The sequence below is a fragment of the Dipodomys ordii genome, unplaced genomic scaffold, assembly GCF_000151885.1.
Source record: "Dipodomys ordii isolate 6190 unplaced genomic scaffold, Dord_2.0 Scaffold106, whole genome shotgun sequence".
NCBI lineage: Eukaryota > Metazoa > Chordata > Mammalia > Rodentia > Heteromyidae > Dipodomys > Dipodomys ordii.
In genome coordinates, this window is record NW_012267322.1 from 5,267,110 (window position 1) to 5,288,145 (window position 21,036).

The following is a 21,036-nucleotide window of genomic DNA, read 5'->3' on the forward strand; positions in this document are numbered from 1 at the left end:
GCATGCAAGGCAAGCGCTCTACCACTGAGCCACCTTGCCAGCCCCCAAAAATATGTTTAAACACTATTTTTACTGACATTATCAATGGCAGTAAAGATAGTTCATTTGTGGGCAGGAACATTGTACCTAGGCACCTTTAGTATAAAAAGAATATAAGTAGAACAGCAATTAATGTATTAGTTAATATTAACAAGGCTAATATTAACATTAACAATTAACATAACAAATCATTGATTCAAACATCAAAACCTTACACAAATTGTACTTACCAACCAAAGTTGCTGTGCAAAATATCCTACCGCTTTTTTCTAAAATATCATGGAATCTCAATTGACATGCTGCAATTGTTTCATAATCTGTGCTGTAAGCTTGGTGAACTTCAAGAGTGATGGTATTTTTCTGAATATATTGCAAAAATAAGTCGTTAACATGAACAAGATACTGAGAAGTGAAGTTATATTCTGGGTGAAGGCCTCTTACGACAGGGGTTGTCTGTAGTTCAAAATCATAAAAAGCATATGTACAGAAAGTGACAGGCTCTTTATCTCCAGAGGTCTGCAAAACTTCAGGAGAAAAGGTTACTTTGTTGATATGGATTTCAAATAGATTTTCGCCCCGTTCTAGGTGAATGGCTTCATCAAATTCATCGACAGAGTCATCTTGCATGATTTCTGGTTTGAATTTGTACTGCTTGGTACCATAGGCAATATCCTTTAATTGGGCTGCAAAAGAAGACACACAGTTCAGGGATCTTCTCGTACTGACATACAAGGTGCAGATTGGTCTCAGGAGTGGCAGCAATTCCCAGTGTCTATGAGGAATAGCTTTAGTTTCAGACTCTAAGACTATTTTTATGTAACTTCATTAGAAAGAAATTCATGACTGGTTTTGACATCACTTGAAGCAATAAGACTATTTCAAAATTCATACCACTGTAATTTGTCAGTTTACAACCAAAGCAATAACAATTAAAGATAGTACAACTTCAGTGTGACGAAGCCTAAACTCCGTTAAAGGAAAAGAAGAGCAAGCTTCTGACTGAATAGCTGGAGGTCATGGATCCCACCTATTCCTTTCTGCTCTATCCATTATCTTCTCTTAGCAGTTTCTCTTTCCACTGGCTCCCTCCCCATAGCTTAGTAAGGTTTACATGTTTCAACTTTGGTGGATGATAGATACGCTTATTATTTTGATTGTGCGGATGTTTTTATAGTTGTATACATAGGCCAAGCTCACCAAATCTGTACTTCAAATGTGCAGCTTAAAGTACATTAATTACACTTTTTTTTGTCGGTTGTGGGGCTTGAACTCTGGGCCTGGGTGCTTTCCCTGCACTCTTCAGCTTAAGGTGAGAACTCTACCGCTTGAGCCACAGCACCACTTCCGGTTTTCTAGTGGTTTCTTGGAGAGTCTCACATCCCTCCCCCATGGTATAACCCGTTTTCACTGTATTTGATGTTGGTATAATTTGGGGAGTGGACAGGAAAAAACAAATTGTTTAAATAGGGATACAGGTTGACCCATTGCAACAATGAGATGTGCAAGATGCTATGTCTAAAAACCAATTTCACAATTTAGGCAGGGGTGGGGAGGGGGGAATGGGGAGGGAATGTAGTTGTAGAGATGGGAGGGAAGGGATGGTAGGGGAAAAACAAAGGAGGAGGCAACAATGCTTGATAAGAAATGTACTCATTACCTTGCTCATGTGATTGTAACCCCTCTGCGCAGTATTTGTACAATAAAAACTTATTTAAAAAAAATCTCATGGACTTTCCTGCCTGGGCTGGCTTTGAACTGGATTCCTCAGATCTCAGCCTCCTGAGTAGCTAGAATTACAGGCGTGAGCCACTGGTGCCTGGCTAATTATATTTCTATAAAGTAGTTTTAAAAAAGATTTATCTCTTTCAAACCAAGTGCCAGTGGCCTATTCCTGTAATCATAGCTACTTGAGAGGTCAAGAATAGGAAGGATAGCCAGGTGCCAGCAGCTCACATTTGTAATTCTAGCTACTCAGGAGGCTGAAATCTCTGGATTGTAGTTTGATGTAGGCCTTGGCAAGAAAGTCTGTGAGACTCTAATCTCCCATTAACTACTGGGCTCAAAGTGGTAGAATGCTAGCTTTGAACAAAAAAGCTCAGGGACATTGCCAAAGCCCTAAGTTCAAGCCCCAGGACCAACATACACACACGCACGCGCGCGCACACACACACACACACACACACACACACACACACTGCCAAAGCCCTAAGTTCAAGCCCCAGGACCAACATACACACATGCACGCACACACACACACACACACACACACACACACACACACACGAAGATTGCTTAGAGGCCAGCCCAAGAAAAGTTCAAGAGAACTCTTTTCAACCTATAGCTTGGTATAGTGATATACACCTATCATCCTAAGCTAAATGGAAGGAGCAATGTGGTGCCAGGCCAGCCCAGGCAGAAAAATGTATGAGACTCCACCTAAATGGAGGGAAGCTAGATATGATGGTGTGCACCTGTAATCCCAGTAATAACGGGAAGATTAAAATAACTAGACTATGTCCATATGGGCACATAATAGCAAGATGCTATCTTAAAACTAACCAGCTGGAGGTGTGGCTCAGCAGTAGAGTGCCTGCCCAGAAAGCTCAAGGCCTTTAATTTAAACCTCAGAATTACGAAGTAAAAATACATCTCGTTCTATGTACATTTTTAATCCTTGAAAATTAAATTTTTAGAAAAAATATTTTCAAAAGTGTTTCTAATCATGTAAGAGACATATTGCATTTTCCATGAACCTACTCCAGGAAAGGCCATCAATAACCAATTAACAACGAGAACCATCAACCCTGAGGCACTGTATTGTGTGATTCCTACATTTGAGGCTGATTCTCATTCTGATATGGCTTCCATGGCACTTCCATGTTCATGTTCCATCTCATTCTTTATATGGTTTTCTTTTTCTGTTAGCTTGCTGGGAGTGGGGGGGGGGTTCCATTTTTAACTTCTCTTCTTAGTCCAAAGATGTGCAAGAGTGATCTCATCCACTTTTATGATCTTTGTTACTATTAATATGACCAAAAAGCACCCTTCTTCTTTTGGTGGTTCTAGGGTTTGAGCTCAAGGCTCCATGTGCTCTACTACTTCAGATATATGGGGTCTGATTGTCCCAGATTGCTATCCTTTTTCCTATGCCTCCTGTGTAGCAGGGATTACAGGTGTACCACTACAGTCAGCTTATTTGTTGGGATGAGAATCTTGCTAACTTTTTATCTAGGCTGGTCTCAAACTGTTATCCTCCCAGTATGTATGTACTCCTTAAGTAGCTAGGATTAAAGCTGTGAGCCACCATTTCTATTTTTAATACAGATTTCATTCCTAAATTCCAGACTCACATGTCTAATATTTTGTTTTTATTAGGTATCAAAGGCACATGCAACTCAACATACCAAAACTAGAAAGTATCAGATTGTCTTCTAGTTGTTTCTGCATTTGAAACCTGAAGTCATGGTGTTCACATTCACCCAGTTGTCCAAGCTAGAAAGCAGAGCCTAGATTCCCATTTCCTTACTTCCTCATGTCTATAAGATTACTACTATTTCACACTATTTCCTAAAGCTTTTTCAGATTTATCCTTGTCTGTCTTGATACATCTTTTTCATACATTCGGACAATTACCTAGACTATCTTGGAACTCAAACCACTTCTTCCATCTAATTCTCAGCATATTCTCCAAAATGTAATACTGAGTAGATCACTCCCACATTAAAAATCAAATTCCTCAGTAATTCTCCAGGTTAACAAGCTTCAAACTTATGAAGGTACTGAACAAAGCACTTCATGACTTTTCTTTCCAGTATTATTTCCAGGTTCTTTTTCCTTTACTAATTCTCAGTTCAAGTAAGTTAGATCTACAGTATAGTTTCTCAAATGTATGAGACTGTTTTGTGTTATTTTGATTTGAGACAGAATCTTACTATACATCCCAGGCTGGCCTCAAACTCACAATCCTTGGGCCTCCATTTCCTAATATTGAGATTACAGGTATGAGCCAACATGCCCAGAAGCTTAGGGCATTTTCACCTACTTCACTTAACTGTCTAGATGCTACTCATTACTTTTAGTGGATATTCTGTCTTTTATTTCTACTGTGTTTAGTTTTCTTTCTAACCCTGAGGTAGAAATAAGCATTGAGTTATCAATGTTAGAATGTGTCCCTCAAAGTTCATGTGCTGGAAACTAAATCCTAAATTTAACAGTGTTCAGACTTGAGATTTTAAGAAGGTATTAGGCCATGGAAGCTCTGTCCTCATGAATGTCCTTATCATAAGAGCAGGTTTATTATAAAAGTGAGTTTTTTCCTGTGTATGCTCTTTTACCCTTCTGTTTTTGCCATGGGTGACACAGCACAAAGGCACTTACTAGATACAGGCCACTTAACTTTGACTTCACAACCTTCTTAACTGTAAGAGAAAAATTTTGGGGGCTATGGGTGCAGCTCTGTGATACAGTCTATGTTTAGCATTCATAACATGACTTAAACTTTAGGTTTAATCTCTAGCACCCAAAACAAAACAATTAGTTATTTATAAATTACCAAGTCTCTGATATTTTGTTACAGCAGCACCAATGAATGAAGATAATACCTTTGGCTTTTCTTAGCTTTACATTCTTTATAGTAAAGTACAGCCATCTGTTGACTTGTCCACATCTTACTAGTTCATTGAGGGTGGTGCCTATTTTTTTATTTTTTCCTGTTTTCTTACTGGCTAACACTCTGCTTAGGATGCATTAGGGATGTGATCGTGTTTATGGAATGAACCAATCAAATTAGGGGACAGACAAATCATGCTGGTAAAGACTTGCTAAGACTTGAAAGAAATGAGAAATTTTCATGTTATGACCTGCCTTTTAACCAAGAAAATCCCATTAGGCAAATTTTTATTGAATATTACTTAGAATAAAAGGTACACACTGCTCTTTGGCCTCTGGAAATGCCTGTTCAGTCAGATAAAGATATTTATTTAGTATTCCTTCATAGAGCAGAGATTCTCAAAGTGTGGCCTGGAAACTTCTAAAGTTTTCTAAAATGGTTTTATGGATCTAACTACCTTAATGATACTAGGTTATTTGCCTTTTTCATTTTTATTAGTTTATAAGTGTATAAAGTAGTTTCTTAGAGGCTCTGTGTGAGATCACAACAGATTAAACACTGAAGCACATGTATGTAATAATCTAGCTGTTTTCTATTAGCTCAGACCCTAAAACAATTTGTAACAATGTTACAAACTTAAAATGTTAAAAAAATGAAAAATGTCATTGTTCTCATATGTGTATATATATATATATATATTTACAAATTGACACTTTTTAAAAATAACATAATTTGTGTTAACATGTGACAGGTTTATTTAAACATAGAAGTAGTTTTAAAAGTTTCTAATTCAATTTGCAGTATGATAAGTATCAGTAAGTCAGTAAATCATGAGCATCAGGCCTTTGGGATCCTCAATCATTTTTGAGGGTAAAGTTACTGCTGGCACAGGTAACTGAAGTATTGTAGGGCAGTGGACATGAAAGTATCTAGAATTTATTAGCAGAGAACTTACACTGTGTTTTCTGTGAAGGCAAAAACCTAGCAGCTGAGGAACATTTATTTGCATTCTCTGCAAACATACAATTCTGAGTACACAACAGGAATCTACAGGAGAGTTCTAGGTTATTGCTTTTCTAGGTACAGTTGCTCATCTGCATTGCAGAAGCTTCCAGTAAACTCTAAATAAACAAGATCATAGGCTCCAGAATTTCTAGGCTGAGGCCCTGGGAAGTTGTATTTTAAATTAGTTCTTCAGATGATTTTCTTATGTTGTCTTTCCTTTTCAGACAGGGTTATGTTACATAAGGTGGCCTCAAACTCATTATGTAGACCCAAGCTGGCTTAGAACTTATGATCATCTTGCCTCAGTCTCCTGAGTACTGAAATTTACAGGCATAGTCACTACACTCAGCTCCCTCAGATGACTGGCAAGAGTATTTCAGGTAGGAGGATGGTAGTTACAAGGAATGAGAGCCAGCCTCCTGACATGGAAGAGCACTTAGGTATATACTGAAGCAGGGAAGGGTATTATCTGGAGGTCAAGGTAGAAAGGAGGGTCAGGGAGAACAAACAGCAGGAAAAGAACAGTTAGCAAATTGAGCAAAAGACTCTAATGAAGAGCAAGCTGACCTATTGGCTGAAGTGTATAATTTGCTTAGAAGTACAGTTACAGAAGTAAATTTGAGTCTGCAGTACTTTATGAGGTACTTTGAAATCTTGCCCACAACAACGATTTCAAAAAAGCAGTAAATCTGAAAAATTCTATTTAAAATTCTTGAGCAGAAAAGAATCAGATAAAACAGCCTTTCCAGTGACTTAAGTGTTATAGTTATAAATAGGGAAAGATAAAGCAAAGAGCGATTGTGAGTGAAGATTAGGATAACATTTTCAACTTTTATAAAATCTTTAGTTCTATGATCCAAAATGGTGTACATGGTACCTTCTAATTTCTGGATACGCGCAGTTCTGATATCAAGAAGATGAACATACTGCTCCATTTTCAGTTCATAATCTTGCTGCAAGTTTTCCATCTTTAGGGTCACCGCCTCAACTTCCATCTAAAAAAATCAGAGACAATCAGTTTCAATAGTTAGTGTTAGTCTCATTTTCATTTTTCAGAGCTCCTATTTTTTTATGTGGAATGCCAGGAGTTGTAACCATGGTTTCCTGACCTCAAATAGTTTATGGCTCTGAAAACTATGTTTGGCAATGTTCACAAATCATAAGTGAAATAAACAAAACTGGATTTCTTTTTATGGAGATGAATTTCTGGTTTGTTAAATGCTAATGTGAGGTGGTTCTTGCACGACCTCAGGATAATTTCTCTTAAGATACTTATAAGCTAATTATTCCAACTACGTAGTTAAAGCCTAAATTCCAGGAACACAGAAATAAATAATAGTTGACAACTTTTAATAAGATTTTCATAGGTAGTAAAATTCATAGTACTTCCGAGAAAAGTAATCAGTAGAACATCAGAAAACCTTTCCTCCCAATTTAGTGTATTCTATTACCTGATAATCTTTATTAATTTTGTGTTGCATAATTAGCATATTTCTTGTCTTTTCAAGTTCTTGAACTGTTTCTGCATGAGTTGCCTGTAGCTCTCTCATGGAGCGTTCTAGATCTTTATTTATTTTGCCATCTACTTTCTCTAGAAAGGAAAGGTCTCCATTTTTTTGTTCCTTCTGAGCCTAAAACAAAAAACATGTTTTATTACTAAAATGAGAAATTCTAAAATGTGATCCTTTGAATTAAAATACATATAGCAGGAAACTAATTAATTCAAAATATATACTGTTTTTCTGTAAGGAATAATGTAGTGCTAATACACATATTTGGATAGAAATCTGGAACAATTACAGAGATATTAAAAAAATTTATTGCTTCATGATACCAAAAAGAATCACAGACATTTGTTTGTATTTCCTCATTTGAATAAAATGTACAAAGGGATTTGAAAAGGAAGTAAGTATGTTCTCTTGTGCTGTAGATAACAGAATATCCCAGAGCTAGAAAAAGTCTTCTGGTTGTATTTATAATTCCATGTTTTACTTAAGATAACAGGGTTCAAACCAAGGTCTCTTCGGGAAGAAAAGTATAAAACTAAAAGCTTAGTTTTATACTGGGCCAGGTAAAAGTAAAATGCTTGTTACAGCCAAGTGCTTTAAGTAACAAGTTTTTGAGGTTTAAATGTAATTTTGATGTCATAATGAAATATGCATATGTTGTAGTGAAATGTCACCTGAACACTGCCTTAGGTCCTAGGAGAGGTGATATATGTAAAACATGCACTAAGTTTCAGAAGACTCACAAATAATTCAACCTCTAAATATAAAGGTTACAGATAAAAGTCATCATTATATTCAAATATATGTAGACATGTGATTCCTGGTCAAGTTCAAAAAGCTACCTTTATAAGCAGGAGAGCTTCACTCAGTTCATCAGCATTAATATCACTTTCCTAAAACAGATTAAATAAAAGATCCTAATGAGATATTTATGAAAGTACAGGAGGCTTTGCAGCTAATCAGAACATTCACAGAGAACAAAAGCGGCTTAATAAAGAGTTAATAAGTAATATGTTTGAATTGTCTTGTTTTGCAAATACTTTTGCTTAGAAGTATTTTCTCTATGCATAAAATATTGGGTATAATTTTGAAAAAGGAAAATAGTTCACCTGGTTAAAAAACTTCATGCGGTTTTTAAGTTCATCAAGTTGTTGCTTTTGTTCCAGATACTGTAACTGTAGGTCTCTATTCTCCTGAATGAGTTTCTCGTTTTGGTCTTAAAAATACAGTCAGTACAATTAGAAAGACAAGTGAGAATTAGTTCTAAGAGCAGATTATAGGTGAATTTAATTCCTGTTATATATCAAGCTTAATCTAGTAATGTTCAGGTCACAAAGAAGCTGAGCTAGTTCCTCAACAAAGGCAGCAGGGGAGTGGAGAGCAAATGAACACTGTCATGTGTCTACCATATGATTCACTTGCTTATCGAAAACTTAAGACTTAAATTCATAGCATTAATATAAGGAAATTGTGGTCTCCGAGACTTCAAAGGACCATTTTGTTTAAAATGCTCAAGAATATGTTTCTAAATCTATGCTTTTCACTTAGTTATTAATGATCCGGAAAGGCATGCAAAAATATTTCTGTCTTTTAGTTTTTATGATTGACTTCTTTGTATTTTCTTTTCCCAACTTAGCATAAAGCATAAAACAAGACAATAAATGATAAATTCAGAGCCCACAATTTAATCAGCAGTACTTTTAACAAATCTGTTCCAATAGGAGAAACAGATTCTCAACAAGGGCAAGGTAATATCAATAATTCATGTGTGTTCCTTATTCACTGAGTTCATGTTATTCATTAGCAGAATATGAGCTCAGAGCTATCTTTACAGAATGGATATGGTTACTTGTGTCTGGCCACTTATTCACCGTGGCCTCCAAGCACAAGTGTTAAGCAGAGCTACAGGAGATGGCAAATTTACTATATGCATTAAACATGTTTGACTTTTTTTTTTAAGTGTAAGTACTGGCTAACAAAACCATGCAACTGAAAATTGCAATTTAAGTATACTTTTCCCAAGCGTCCACTGTGGTGGTCAGTTATCACTCTTGGTTGACTAACTTTAAACCATGTCACTCAGAGTCTTCACTCCTTTCTTTATATTCGCAAACAATTGTGTTCATTGCAGGGTCTCAATTTAAGTTTTTTAAGAAAAGGAAACAAAATGCACAAAAGTCAATATATTTGCCAAGAATTCTTTCCATGAATGCATTTGCATTCTGACTGCATTTTATACAAAAATGTGTTTCTGACTTTTGTAAAGCTTTATGTTCCCAAGCTATAAATACAACATATAAGTAATAATGTTAAACCATACAGTTAAGAAGAAACAAACTAAATTTGAACGTCTTTAAGGTCACATTTCCTAGCAATCTTAAAAGTAACAAATTACGACTCTAAAGTAAACAAAAATAGAGACATTTTATATAAAAAAAGAAATTCCTACCCCCCCCCCTTTTTTTTTAAACTGGACACCCTTGAACAAGCTAGTTAGAAAAGTGTTCTACCACTTGAGCTATACTCTCACACCTTGTATTTTTCTTTTTTGGGGGAGGAGGACAATTTCTTCTACTGCAGCCCAGGCTGCCTTCAAACTTGTCAATTCTCCTGCTTCTGTTTCTCCTAAGTGCCTGAGATGACAATTGTAGACCACCACGTACAGCTTAAATATGAAAACAAGTTTGTCGTAATGATAGAAGATTCAAACGCTATCCTATGGCATAATAACATATCTAGTGAAGTAAAGAATTTCCAGCAGGACTCTGGCAGTTCATGTTGATGATCCTAGGAGGTTGAGAGCAGGAGGACTGTAGTTAGTTAGGGCACAAAATCTTGCTAAACTCCATTTCCAAAATAACCAGCAAAGGAGGAGGGCTGGAGGCAAGGCTCATATGGTAAAGGGCCAGCTATTAAGTGTAAAGCTCTGAGTACAAACTGTAGGTCTGACCCAAACCAAAACAAACCCAAATGTGAAAAATACCTGGAAATTTTGATGGTAAATGTCAAAACTTATTTTAAAAATTAGCATTAAAACAAATGTAAATTCCTATGAAGGAAAACATTTTAATCAGTGAGAATAAGACATGGAATTATTTATGTTGAATAAGTTAAAATAACTAGATAGATTAGGCAGTAACAAAAAAAATTAGACACCAGAAGCATGTAAAAGTAACTACTGAGGACGACAGAGTTTTTTTCTATTTCTAACACTTTTCAGGGCTCCAGAAGAGGGCTAAAGCAAGAGGTCAGGCTGTTCCATCTTGGTGCAGGCACAGAATGCATTCTGATTTCTTCCATGCTCCAGTTTTCCTATACTTTCAGTTTTTCAGAGCATTTCCTAAGAATGATATGCTAATAAAACAGGAATAGAGTTACTAAAATGTTTCCATCTTCTGCCCATTTTTGTTTCAACAACTATGTCCTTCTTTGTGCATTTTTAAAAATACAGGACCTGATTAGTGGGAGAGTATGTTAGTAGAAGACATCAGTATCACAGAACAGCAGTGAACTCTCTACTGAATTATGTATAGTTACACATTCTACTTTTCCTTTCTCAAACTGTTCATTGAAGAGATATAACTCTTGGGTTTTAAAAAAGAGGAAATAGACTTGCTGAATTATAATATGAAAAATCAAAGCATTCTGTACTAGATGAAAAATACCCTCCTTACCTATGATTTGACAAAAAGCAGGTTAAGCTAAACAGCATTTTATTAAAATGAGATAACATTTTGCTCTTTCAAACTTCTGTTCTTCCAGCACACCATTAATAAGCAGGGTGCAGCGAACAATTCTACTAAACAATTTTCAGAGCCCTTTTGTGCTAATATCTTCAGCTGTGATCAATATAACCATGTGCATTATGCTGAATTATGCATTTCAGCTAAAGATAGAATAGGACTTTCAAAAGCAAGCCCTTAAACACATGCAGTTAATTTAAGCATTAACCAAATGTGGACTGCATTTACATATTCTCCCCAACATATTCACACAATCTGAAACTAATTTGTACCTTGAATAAAGAGGTGAGTATTCTCTAAAAATAATTTGCCAGTTAGATGAATGACTACAAAAAGCTAGGGAAACATCTCTGGGCAAAGAACACTTGACACATGAAAAGAGAAAAGTGTGAGGAGACTTCAAAGTAGAATTAAACAACTGAAAACTGTAAAAGGGAACTTAATATTGAAAGATTTCTCTAAATAGATAACTTCAATTTTTAATTTATTATTTCCTGGAAAAATGGCTAAGTGCTGTGTTATTTTTTAATGACTTATTGTAATGTCTTTGCAAAGAAATAAAAACTAAATCCTTAGACTGTAAATTTGACTATTCAAAGATAAATAACTGGAAAGTAACTGTTCTAGTTGTTCTTTTGAAAAGAATTGGATAATATAAAGATTTGTACAGAAAGATGCTGCTTATGACACTTAAACAATGAAGTTACTTAAATATTCACCAATGGAAGATTGTTAGATCATCTATGGGACATAGCTGATGACATACATTTAAAGTTGTACTCAAGGAACAATTTTACAGCCTAGTGTGGTAACATACTTTTACAATTCCAGCTACATTGGAGGCATAGGATGATTATGGTTGGAGGTCAGTCCTGAGCAAAAATGTAAGGCCCTATTTGAAAAATAACTAATGCAAAAAAAGGGGGGATGGTGGGGACTGGATGTGTGTGAATCAAGTGGTAGAATTCTGCCTAATAAATGCAAGGCCTTGAGTTTAAACTTCATAATCCACCCCCTGCAAAAAAAAAAACCCTAATGAAATGATTTTAGAACATAGTAAGTAAAATATTAGCAGAGATTATCTTGAGGCTTGTGAGATTGAGTGACTTTTTAAAGAAGTTTTTGTTAGATTTCCCTCCTACCCTGGAGTGTACATGAACCATTTCATCATTTAAAAACACTCCTAAAAGATGAACCTAGACTAGATTAAAAAAAATGAGGATGGACTAGGCAAATTTAAATAGCTTAGCAATGATAAGAAGTCACAGAATTTAATGAAAACAACAGATTGGAGAAAACACTTAAGAATTTCTTTCCACTGGGCACTGGTGGCACATGCCTGTAATCCTAGCTACTCAGGAGGCTTGAGATTTGAGGATAGCAGTTCAAAGCTAGCCTGGACAGAAAAGTCCCCATGAGACTGTTAACTCCAATTAACCAACAGCAGACCAGAAGTGGCGCTGTGGCTCAAGTGGTAGAGCACTCACCTTGAGCTGAAGAGCTCAAGGACAGTGTAATCAACAAAAAACAAAACAAAACAAAACAATTTCTTTCCACAGACCAGTTAGATGTGTAGGAATCAATAGCTTTGGAATTCTTGCTGGGGAAATACAGAAAGAGTAGAGGTAACGAGGTTTACTTCATTTCCTCCTAAGGATGAACAATCTATTTGTTTCTGGAATAAGAGAGGGAATACAGAATACTATTCAGCAACTAAGAATTTACTGAGCAACTACAGAGACAAAGTACTCTGCTAGGTATGCAATATTCCACATTCAAATCAGGTATATCAAAAGTTTTAAATATCACTCAGTGAGAAACCATCACCATTTAGTTCACTTACTACCCTCTAGAAAAAAAATATTCAGTCATCAAATTTAATCACTTGGTGAATACATATTGACTACTGTATTTTATTACAATAAAGGAACCTGACCACAATTTTATGGATTTGTTAATTGTATTTTTGAGGTAGGGCCTTTTTATATTGCCCAGGCTGGCCTTGAATTTATGATTTTACTAACTCAGCCTCCAAAAGTGCTGGGATTACAGACCTCTCAAGTGTTTGGATAACAGGTATGATTGTATGAAACCTTTGGACAGCCTCGTGCAACTCAATTGCAAATACTCAAAAGAAGCAATGTTATTGTTATATTACTTGGTTTAACTAGCTGATGGGAAAACTGAAACAACTCTTGAATGAAAACACATTTTCTCTCTCTGTGCATAGTTTGAAGTGTACATGTATGTGTTATAATACTCTAGCTTGATGATTATTTTAGAAGGGACATGTATGCAAAGCTACCTGATACTTACATTGTCACAAAACAGAATTAGATGATTTTACTATTGGAGATCTTTTCTCCTCACCTATGAGAAACAACAAGTAACTACTTCAGCCACTTTGTCATCCGACACTGCCACTCTGTTATCTGTTACTGCTTTGCTTTATCCCTCACTGTGTTGCCACCACCTGACATATTACATCCTTACTTAATTATTGTCAGTTTTTCCTTATTTGTTTCAGTCACTTCTGTGTCTCCAGAATTTAGAATAGTGCCCAGCACATACTGGTGCTCAGTAAATATTTGTTGACTGCTGAAAAAAAAAAGGCTCAGAATGAAGCAAAATTAAATTAAACAATATGAATAAAAGTAACTTGGAGAAAAAGTGATTCATTTGGGAAAGATGCTACTCTGAGAACAGGAAATTTTGAGCTACCAATAAACTCATGCAAGCAGACAGCATAGACAGCTGGGAATACAGGCTGTGTCTCAGGATTCGGAAAGGCAGCAAGCAAACAGTAGGCAGCACGAGTACTGATTGACTCAACAAGCCTGAAATGAGTACCTCTTTCAGTCTTTAATCTGTCAAGGACTTCGGTTTTGTCGGTTAAGTCAGATTTTAGGGCAGTCTCAAGCTGAGCAATCTGTACTTTCAGCTGCTGTTCCTTTAACTTCCATTGCTCTTCCTGGGCAGCACTGAAGGCACTGAAAACACACACGTGACAAGCAAGGAAAGCCTGGAAATCAGCTTCGACCGAGAACAATAATGAGCAAAGCTTTTAGTGGCACGGAGACCACTGTCATCATGTCTTAGGAATTAAGTAAACATATGCTGGTGTGCTGCTGTTGAAACCAAGGCGCCTTTCTCAGGCTGCGGTTAGGGAACATGAAAGAGTCTGAGGGATGAGCAAAGGAACTGGCCTTAATTTAGAACTCTACAGTCAGAAAACTTGGCAGCCTGCAGCTTTTGTGGGACTAGTAAAGGAATTCAGATACTGTACACACTCCAGAGGAATCCACAATTCAAAACCTCAGCAACTGACACCGGGTAGAACCATTCTCTCCCATTTACAAGCCCTCTTACTCCTGAGAAAATGGCCTTTCCTTTCTTCCTAATCTTGAATTTGGTGAAATTTTTAGTTTGTGCTAACTTATTCACAAAAATACTGGCTACAAAATGAAAGCATAGTGAACCATATGGCAGTAATTCTGATATGAATTAAATAATGATAATGTGGCTCTATCTGGAAAAAAAACAAAAAGCAATAGGCAAAGAACAATTTTACTTTGAACAAACAGATGACTGGCATCAAACTAGTGCCCTATGTTTGATAAATAGTATGAAGACTGAATTACGAATTCTCAATAAAAGTATAGCAGTTTTAATTATGATTAAAATATCAGAAGGAAGAAAGAGATTAAAAAAATAACTGAACGTTACGCAGAAGGTATAAAATACCCATTCATTTACTCAATGGTTCCTAGGTGCTGATCTATATAACGGTGCTACCCCAGCTAGCAGCATTGCCACTCAGGAAGACTTAGAAACGAAGGACCCAGGGCTTAAAAAGTCATGTTTTTACAAAGCTCCCCAGGTGATAGCCAGGTTTTGGAAACACTGATCTTGATGTATTTCAGCAGAAAACCATTATCTGTGAAGCTCGATATGACTGAATAATCGTCAGCAGCTTTGACCCTTCTACTTATTTTAAACACAGTAAATGAGATGAAAAATCTACCAAATCTGGTTTTCTACTGATGAAGTAAATGGAAAAGAGACATATTATTGAAAATTGCCTTTAATGTTGCTCCCAGCTAGTCTTGAGGTTTTATTCCAAAAGAGATATTTGGAATAGCTTTAAAAAGAGCAATGCTGTGTATTCATTTCACATTTTCAAAATTTTTATTGCATTTACAATAATATGACATAGAAAATAAATGGAATTCTAGAAGTTCCTCTAAATATAACGTCTATTTCTTCTATAAATGGTCTCATTTCAAATATGGAATTTCAAAAAATACTTGGATTTGATATATCAATATTTTAAGTTAATGTTATCAAATGTACAATTGTCTTATATGAACTCCAAATTAGAAAAAATATACTTTTAATACTAAATAAACCATTCCTTTATAAGCTTATTTAAAAGCAACAAATATATTTTGTGTCTGGCCAAATTATATTCACCTAATGTATGAATATCAGTATATGTATGTATATGTCTTGTATTATTAAAAACATGCACTACCTCCAAAAAATTAACATGATGAAACAGGCACAACTATACATTATATCAGATGCCAAAAATGAGAAACAGTAGTGTTCCAATTGTAGTAGTACCAGAAAAAAGATCACCAACAGCTAATCTGGCAGAAACATCAGAAGCTGTATGTGTTTAAATTAAGAACAATTTAGCAGCCTGGTTTTTCCAAACCCACAAAATACTAGTGTAAATCAGCATAAGTCAATCTGAATTTAGTCCACTGCTATCTTCCCTCTAAATTTAGGATTACATTCCATTGGAGTTTCATGAGGAATTCCTTTTGAATTTACTGTATTCCTCTATGCTTGGAGCCATCTGTGTAACTATAAATGGTGAGCCACATCTGGCTCCATTTTCTTTGTAAGGGCTGTACACATGATTAAATCTGCATATGAGAACAGTCTTGAAGAACTCTGTATTCATGAAAATGCTGTCAGATATTGCCAACAGTGACAACTAAGGGAGAATGATAGTCTTTGTACCTATTTTGCTGTCATATGATGTTACAAGAGTGATAAAATGGCAGTGTGTCCTGGAAGGCCTGTGCTGTTGGTGTCTGTGGTCACTGCCATGCCAACTGGCATCTCTGGGTCTCAGCATACTGTACACACACACACACATACTGTACACACACACACACATACTGTACACACACACATACTGTACACACACACACACACACACACACACACACACCCTTGATCAAAGACATGATAAGCTCAAAATAAAATCTTGAAGATTCTTCTCCACTCGCAAGTCTTCTTTTTCCTAATGGAAAAATGTTCAAAGACAATGAAGCAAATTCTAAATCATCCATAGAGAAATCCATAGGTACTTTAGTCAGGAAGACTGTAAGAGAAAGGTGGTCTCTTTATGAAAAAAAAAAAAAAAGCACAAAAAATCCACAGGTGGTCAGCAGTGCTCTTAAATTTCAAATATAAACTTGGTCTACTTAATTCTTAAAAGGGTTATTATAATCTTCAAAAACTAGATAAACATTGAAAAAAGTTATTTGTATATAGATCAAATTTATTAGTAACATATCTTCCAAGTTATAGTAACTTAAAAAAATGAAACACAGTTTTACCATATTATGATATGAAGTCTCTTTCTGACCAAATAAGACTAAATTGCAAAAAATTTATTCTGAACTTTCAAATTCAACATTTCTTAAACTTCTTATTTCTTGGCAGTTTATCAAAAATGCTTTAGTGTATTAGAAAAGGCTCATACCAAATATTAACATGAGGATTTTATCTTATCACACGATTCTCTAGTATATCATATGTCAAATAATAAACACATTCAAAATTTCATTTGAGAAAGGAGGATGAGAATGCAATCTGCAAATCATATTTTTTCTCCTGAAAACTAGCCAATTTTGAATAACAAACAAATGCTCTTCTTAAAACATGCCACCAGAATGACTCCCAAGCAAGGAGTACATGTACTTTTTGACAAACATTAGCTAACAGCAGTACTGATTAATAGTGAAATGAAACAAAAGGTCTGTGAAATAATCTTAGAGATATGGTGCCTTTGTAGTTACTCCCACCATGCTTCTGAAAACATATATTTGTAAAAAATCAAATTAGTGAATTTGATAGTTCTACTGTACTGTTGGGTTTTCTGCTTACATGCCATTCATTTTTTTTAACATTAAATGTTTTGACACTCATTACACACATTTACTTCCATTCACCTCATATAAATTCAAGTATAAACAACATACTGAAGTCTGTTTTTAGTGTGACAGAAAAAAAATATAGCTCAGGCATAAAACATTAAGCAAAAGCCTTCAAAGCTAGATTTACACTCTTAGATCATCTTCTAATATGGAAAGATAAAGTTTTATGGTGATTAAGTAAATATGAGAAAAATATGTCTTGTCAAAATTCCATTTATGTATTAGTCCCAGCTATGTCTGGTGCTTTTTATTTCAAGAAAGTCTGTTTAGTAAATTCTCAAATTGGGGAGAAGCAGAAAATTTAGAAGGGACAAAGACAGTTATTTTGAAATTACAAGATGGTTAAGATAAATAGAAATCTATTTCTGAATGTATGGCAGTTCCCTTATTTCATGTATGTTTTCCTTTCACATGAACAATTTTCCAGCACAATTAAAAGACATAGCGAGGCCCTGGGGGAAAAAAATTCAAGCTTTAGAGTAAATAGGATTGGGTTTCATATTTTCTACTGGACTCTTAGCAGTGTTGTGTGACTCTATTCAAGTCTCCATTTTTTCTGCAGTCTCAATCCTTCATTTATAAAACACTAGAAAATTATCTTTTCTGCCATCTAACAGGGTGCTATGTAATCTGTATGTAAACACATAATGACTAAATAATTGTTAGATACAAATAAACATCTATGTATTATTCTATTGAGATGGAAATATAAAACCCAAAGGAAAATATTTAAGTAAAATTAATTTCGCTTAACATCATCTTATATGGTCATATGTACATAGGCTTTGACCTTCTCTGCTTGTTCTAGACATGTACTAGTCATTGTAAACAAGGGAAACCATGGGACCTATGTTTCTTTGGGCCTGGCTTATTTCACTTAATATAATTTTTTCCATGTCTTTCCATTTCCTAACAAATGGGACAATGTCATTCTTTCTGATGGAGGCATAGAATTCCATTATGTATATATACCACATTTTCTTGATCCATTCATCTACTGAGGTACGGGGAGGGAGGAATTGGAGAGGTGGGGAAGGAAGGGATGGTAGGGGAAAAACAAAGGAGGAGGTAACTCATGTAACTGTAACCCCTCTGTACAGTATTGTTAATATATATATATACACACACATATGTATATATATAATTACAGTTGATGAGGAAGGGACCAGAATAAACCGTAAAGCAAAATGACCTGGAAAGAGATCCAAGGCAAATCCCATATGAAAACTTTTGGCTAGTTCACCTTGTTGGAAGGCCCTAAGTATTATGTTAAATGGTATCTTTCTGGTGGTATCCCTTTTTACACCGAGCCACTGTACACAGTGAAAATTAATACTTAAACAGTATAAATGACACAATGAAATGGAATAATGATTAATTTAACATTAACCCAGGTAATGTTTAAAAGTAACCAAAATAAAATCCACACTTACACTTCTTTAGGTAGGATAATTCTAAAGTGTAAATTTAATTACACTAAACAAATTTAATTAACGACACATGAAGCAGACTAAATAACCAACATTGAAGTATCCTTTTAACATTTATCTTGGGCTAAGATAACTGTGCTTCTCTCCAACATAATCATTCTTGGGTAGTAAGATGGGGAGCCAGTGGAGAGACCAAAAGAGGTTCAACTATTACTTCAGGCCTTTAAGAGTAAGAAATTTCTCTCAAATTTATTTCATTCTGTTTTACCTTGTCTACAACCTGGATGTTTACAATGTCCACATTCCAAAGTGTTCTGAGGATTTTATTAAAGTGAATGCAGACTATTTAGTAGTGTCTGCTAGTCCATCATTTGTGTTCAATAAAGGACTGGTGGTTACTGTGACAAAACAGGATGGTTTTCGGAGCAGTAATAGACTACTGGTCATGTTAAAAAAGCTGACTTATCTTAACATTTATTGTTCATTTGTAAAGGACATATATATAATATATGTATATATATATTGCTTGCTATCCTCTATCTTAATTTTTCAATCTATATTAGGTATTTTAACAACAAATGCTTTGATAAAAAAGAGCTCAAATAAGAGAATGAAAGAACACATGGAATTGTGATTTACCTGTTATAAAGTTTATCATAGTTTTCCTGTAAAAGTTCCCGTTCCTTTTCTAAATCATTAATTCTATCCTGCAGCTAAAATGAAAATAAAATTACAAAGAGTTTCCATAGTATAGTGGTTTGCACTCTAAATTGTGAAGATAAAATTACAAGTTAGGTGATTATCATATAACAATACATAAGGGTAAAACAACTGAGACGATAACATATTTCAGTGTTGACTTTCAAACTGCAGTTGTTAACTAGACCACTTACATTGTCTGTATTTAATTCAGCACTGATTTTCCCAAGTTGTTAAATAAACATGAAATTAATATTTCTGTTTTAATTTAGTAGAAACGTATGCACAGCTTTATAACAACATGTGCCAGGACTCAATAAAGAATGTGTTAAGAGCATGCTGTTAAGTCCTGGGAAACATAATATTTTTTATTTTCCACCATGATGAATTCCATCATTATATGCATTTGTATTAATTTTCAACTGACTCATAAAAATAAAGGGATTAACTTTTTTTGAACTTCATGGTTCACACAAACTGTGTCAATCACTACTAAATCTGAAGGTACAAGATCTCATGTCACGTGAAATTTACAAATCTACATAAATAAAATTATATGTTTTATCCCAGTGAGCAATATTTTCAGAAATAAACTTGGAGTCACAACTACATCCTTATGACTAAAATATAGATTTTTATACTGTTCTTTATGACTGAAATACAGACTTTTACACTTCAGCATTTAAGGTTTCATTCATAAGTATATTTTGTCATCATAACTTTTCCCTCTAGATAAGAGTACCCTAAAAATTCATCTCCAGTCTCAAAATTCTCTTTGGATGCTAGTAAGAGACAGTAAAAGCTTCTCCCTAGACAAAAGTAGAATGAAAGCAACTTATTTTACTTTTATTTTCCTTAGGAATGCAAGTTTAAAGATGGCAGGAAAAAAACTGGACTACTTGGAAGACAGGAGTAGCAACAAAAATAGAAAGGAAAAATTTCAAGAAACTTCTTAGGAAAAATAGCTCAGATAATTTCACAAAGTTGCAGATATTACAGAACACAACTGTTTTTCAAAAACACATATATTTCTTTAATTTTGTTTTTGTGTGTGTCTCCATGTCTAATAAGCGGTCATGGGTGAGGAAGTTAAGTTCGATAGGTAATCTGGCATTAGATATTATGTTTTCATTTTATGCAAGGATCTTTAATCCTTTAGGTAAATAGTAGATCTTAGCACATTTCCAAATATGGTAGACACTGATTTGCCATTCATATGTTGTATTAAAAACTATGTTTTACTGTACTCAAACATTATATGTGTGGTTTAGAATTTTGAAGTAAGTATAATTTCAAAGCAGTGAAGTTTTAATGTAACAAATGGCTATACTCTTTGGGAACTTACCTCTTCTATTCTTCTTTCAGAAAATTTCATGGAATGTAATTGTTTCTCAAGACTGCAGCATTTCAAACGCTGTTCTTTGAGTTGCATATTTAGCTCATCTCCATTTGCCATCAATGCATCATGGCTGATTCTGAGAGTTCTTTGCTTCTAAAAGTAAAAGAGAAAAAACTGGAGCATTATTTTTGCATTATGCTTTGGAATAGATTACTATAGCTATCTATATGAATTTAGCCTTCTGCAATGTAAGTGTGCTACTTACTCAATACCCAACAACACTCAACCCAACAAGAGGAAAACAGTTATCTTATTCCAAGGTTACATAATGCAGCTTTCTTCTCATTTATTTGCTAGTTTTGTCTTGTTGATAGTGACCAATAAGTATATTGGTTTTAGCAATTACATTTTTTCTTTTTACTATGGTT

At 34.9% G+C, this 21,036-nt stretch overlaps 1 protein-coding gene across 2 annotated transcripts in view; it reads right to left on the bottom strand.

The window, feature by feature from the left end:
* The window catches only part of Rpgrip1l (RPGRIP1-like), a 95,314-nt gene that overhangs the window by 50,149 nt on the left and 24,129 nt on the right, over positions 1-21,036 (bottom strand). For both annotated transcript variants that reach the window (XM_013028013.1, XM_013028014.1), the window contains exons 8-15: positions 20,615-20,761; positions 19,210-19,283; positions 13,755-13,894; positions 8,271-8,377; positions 8,004-8,054; positions 7,105-7,284; positions 6,531-6,648; positions 270-722 (exon numbers count right to left, since the gene is read on the bottom strand). In XM_013028013.1, the coding sequence (XP_012883467.1) occupies positions 270-722; positions 6,531-6,648; positions 7,105-7,284; positions 8,004-8,054; positions 8,271-8,377; positions 13,755-13,894; positions 19,210-19,283; positions 20,615-20,761 (1,270 nt within the window). The remainder of the gene's footprint in view (positions 1-269; positions 723-6,530; positions 6,649-7,104; positions 7,285-8,003; positions 8,055-8,270; positions 8,378-13,754; positions 13,895-19,209; positions 19,284-20,614; positions 20,762-21,036) is intronic.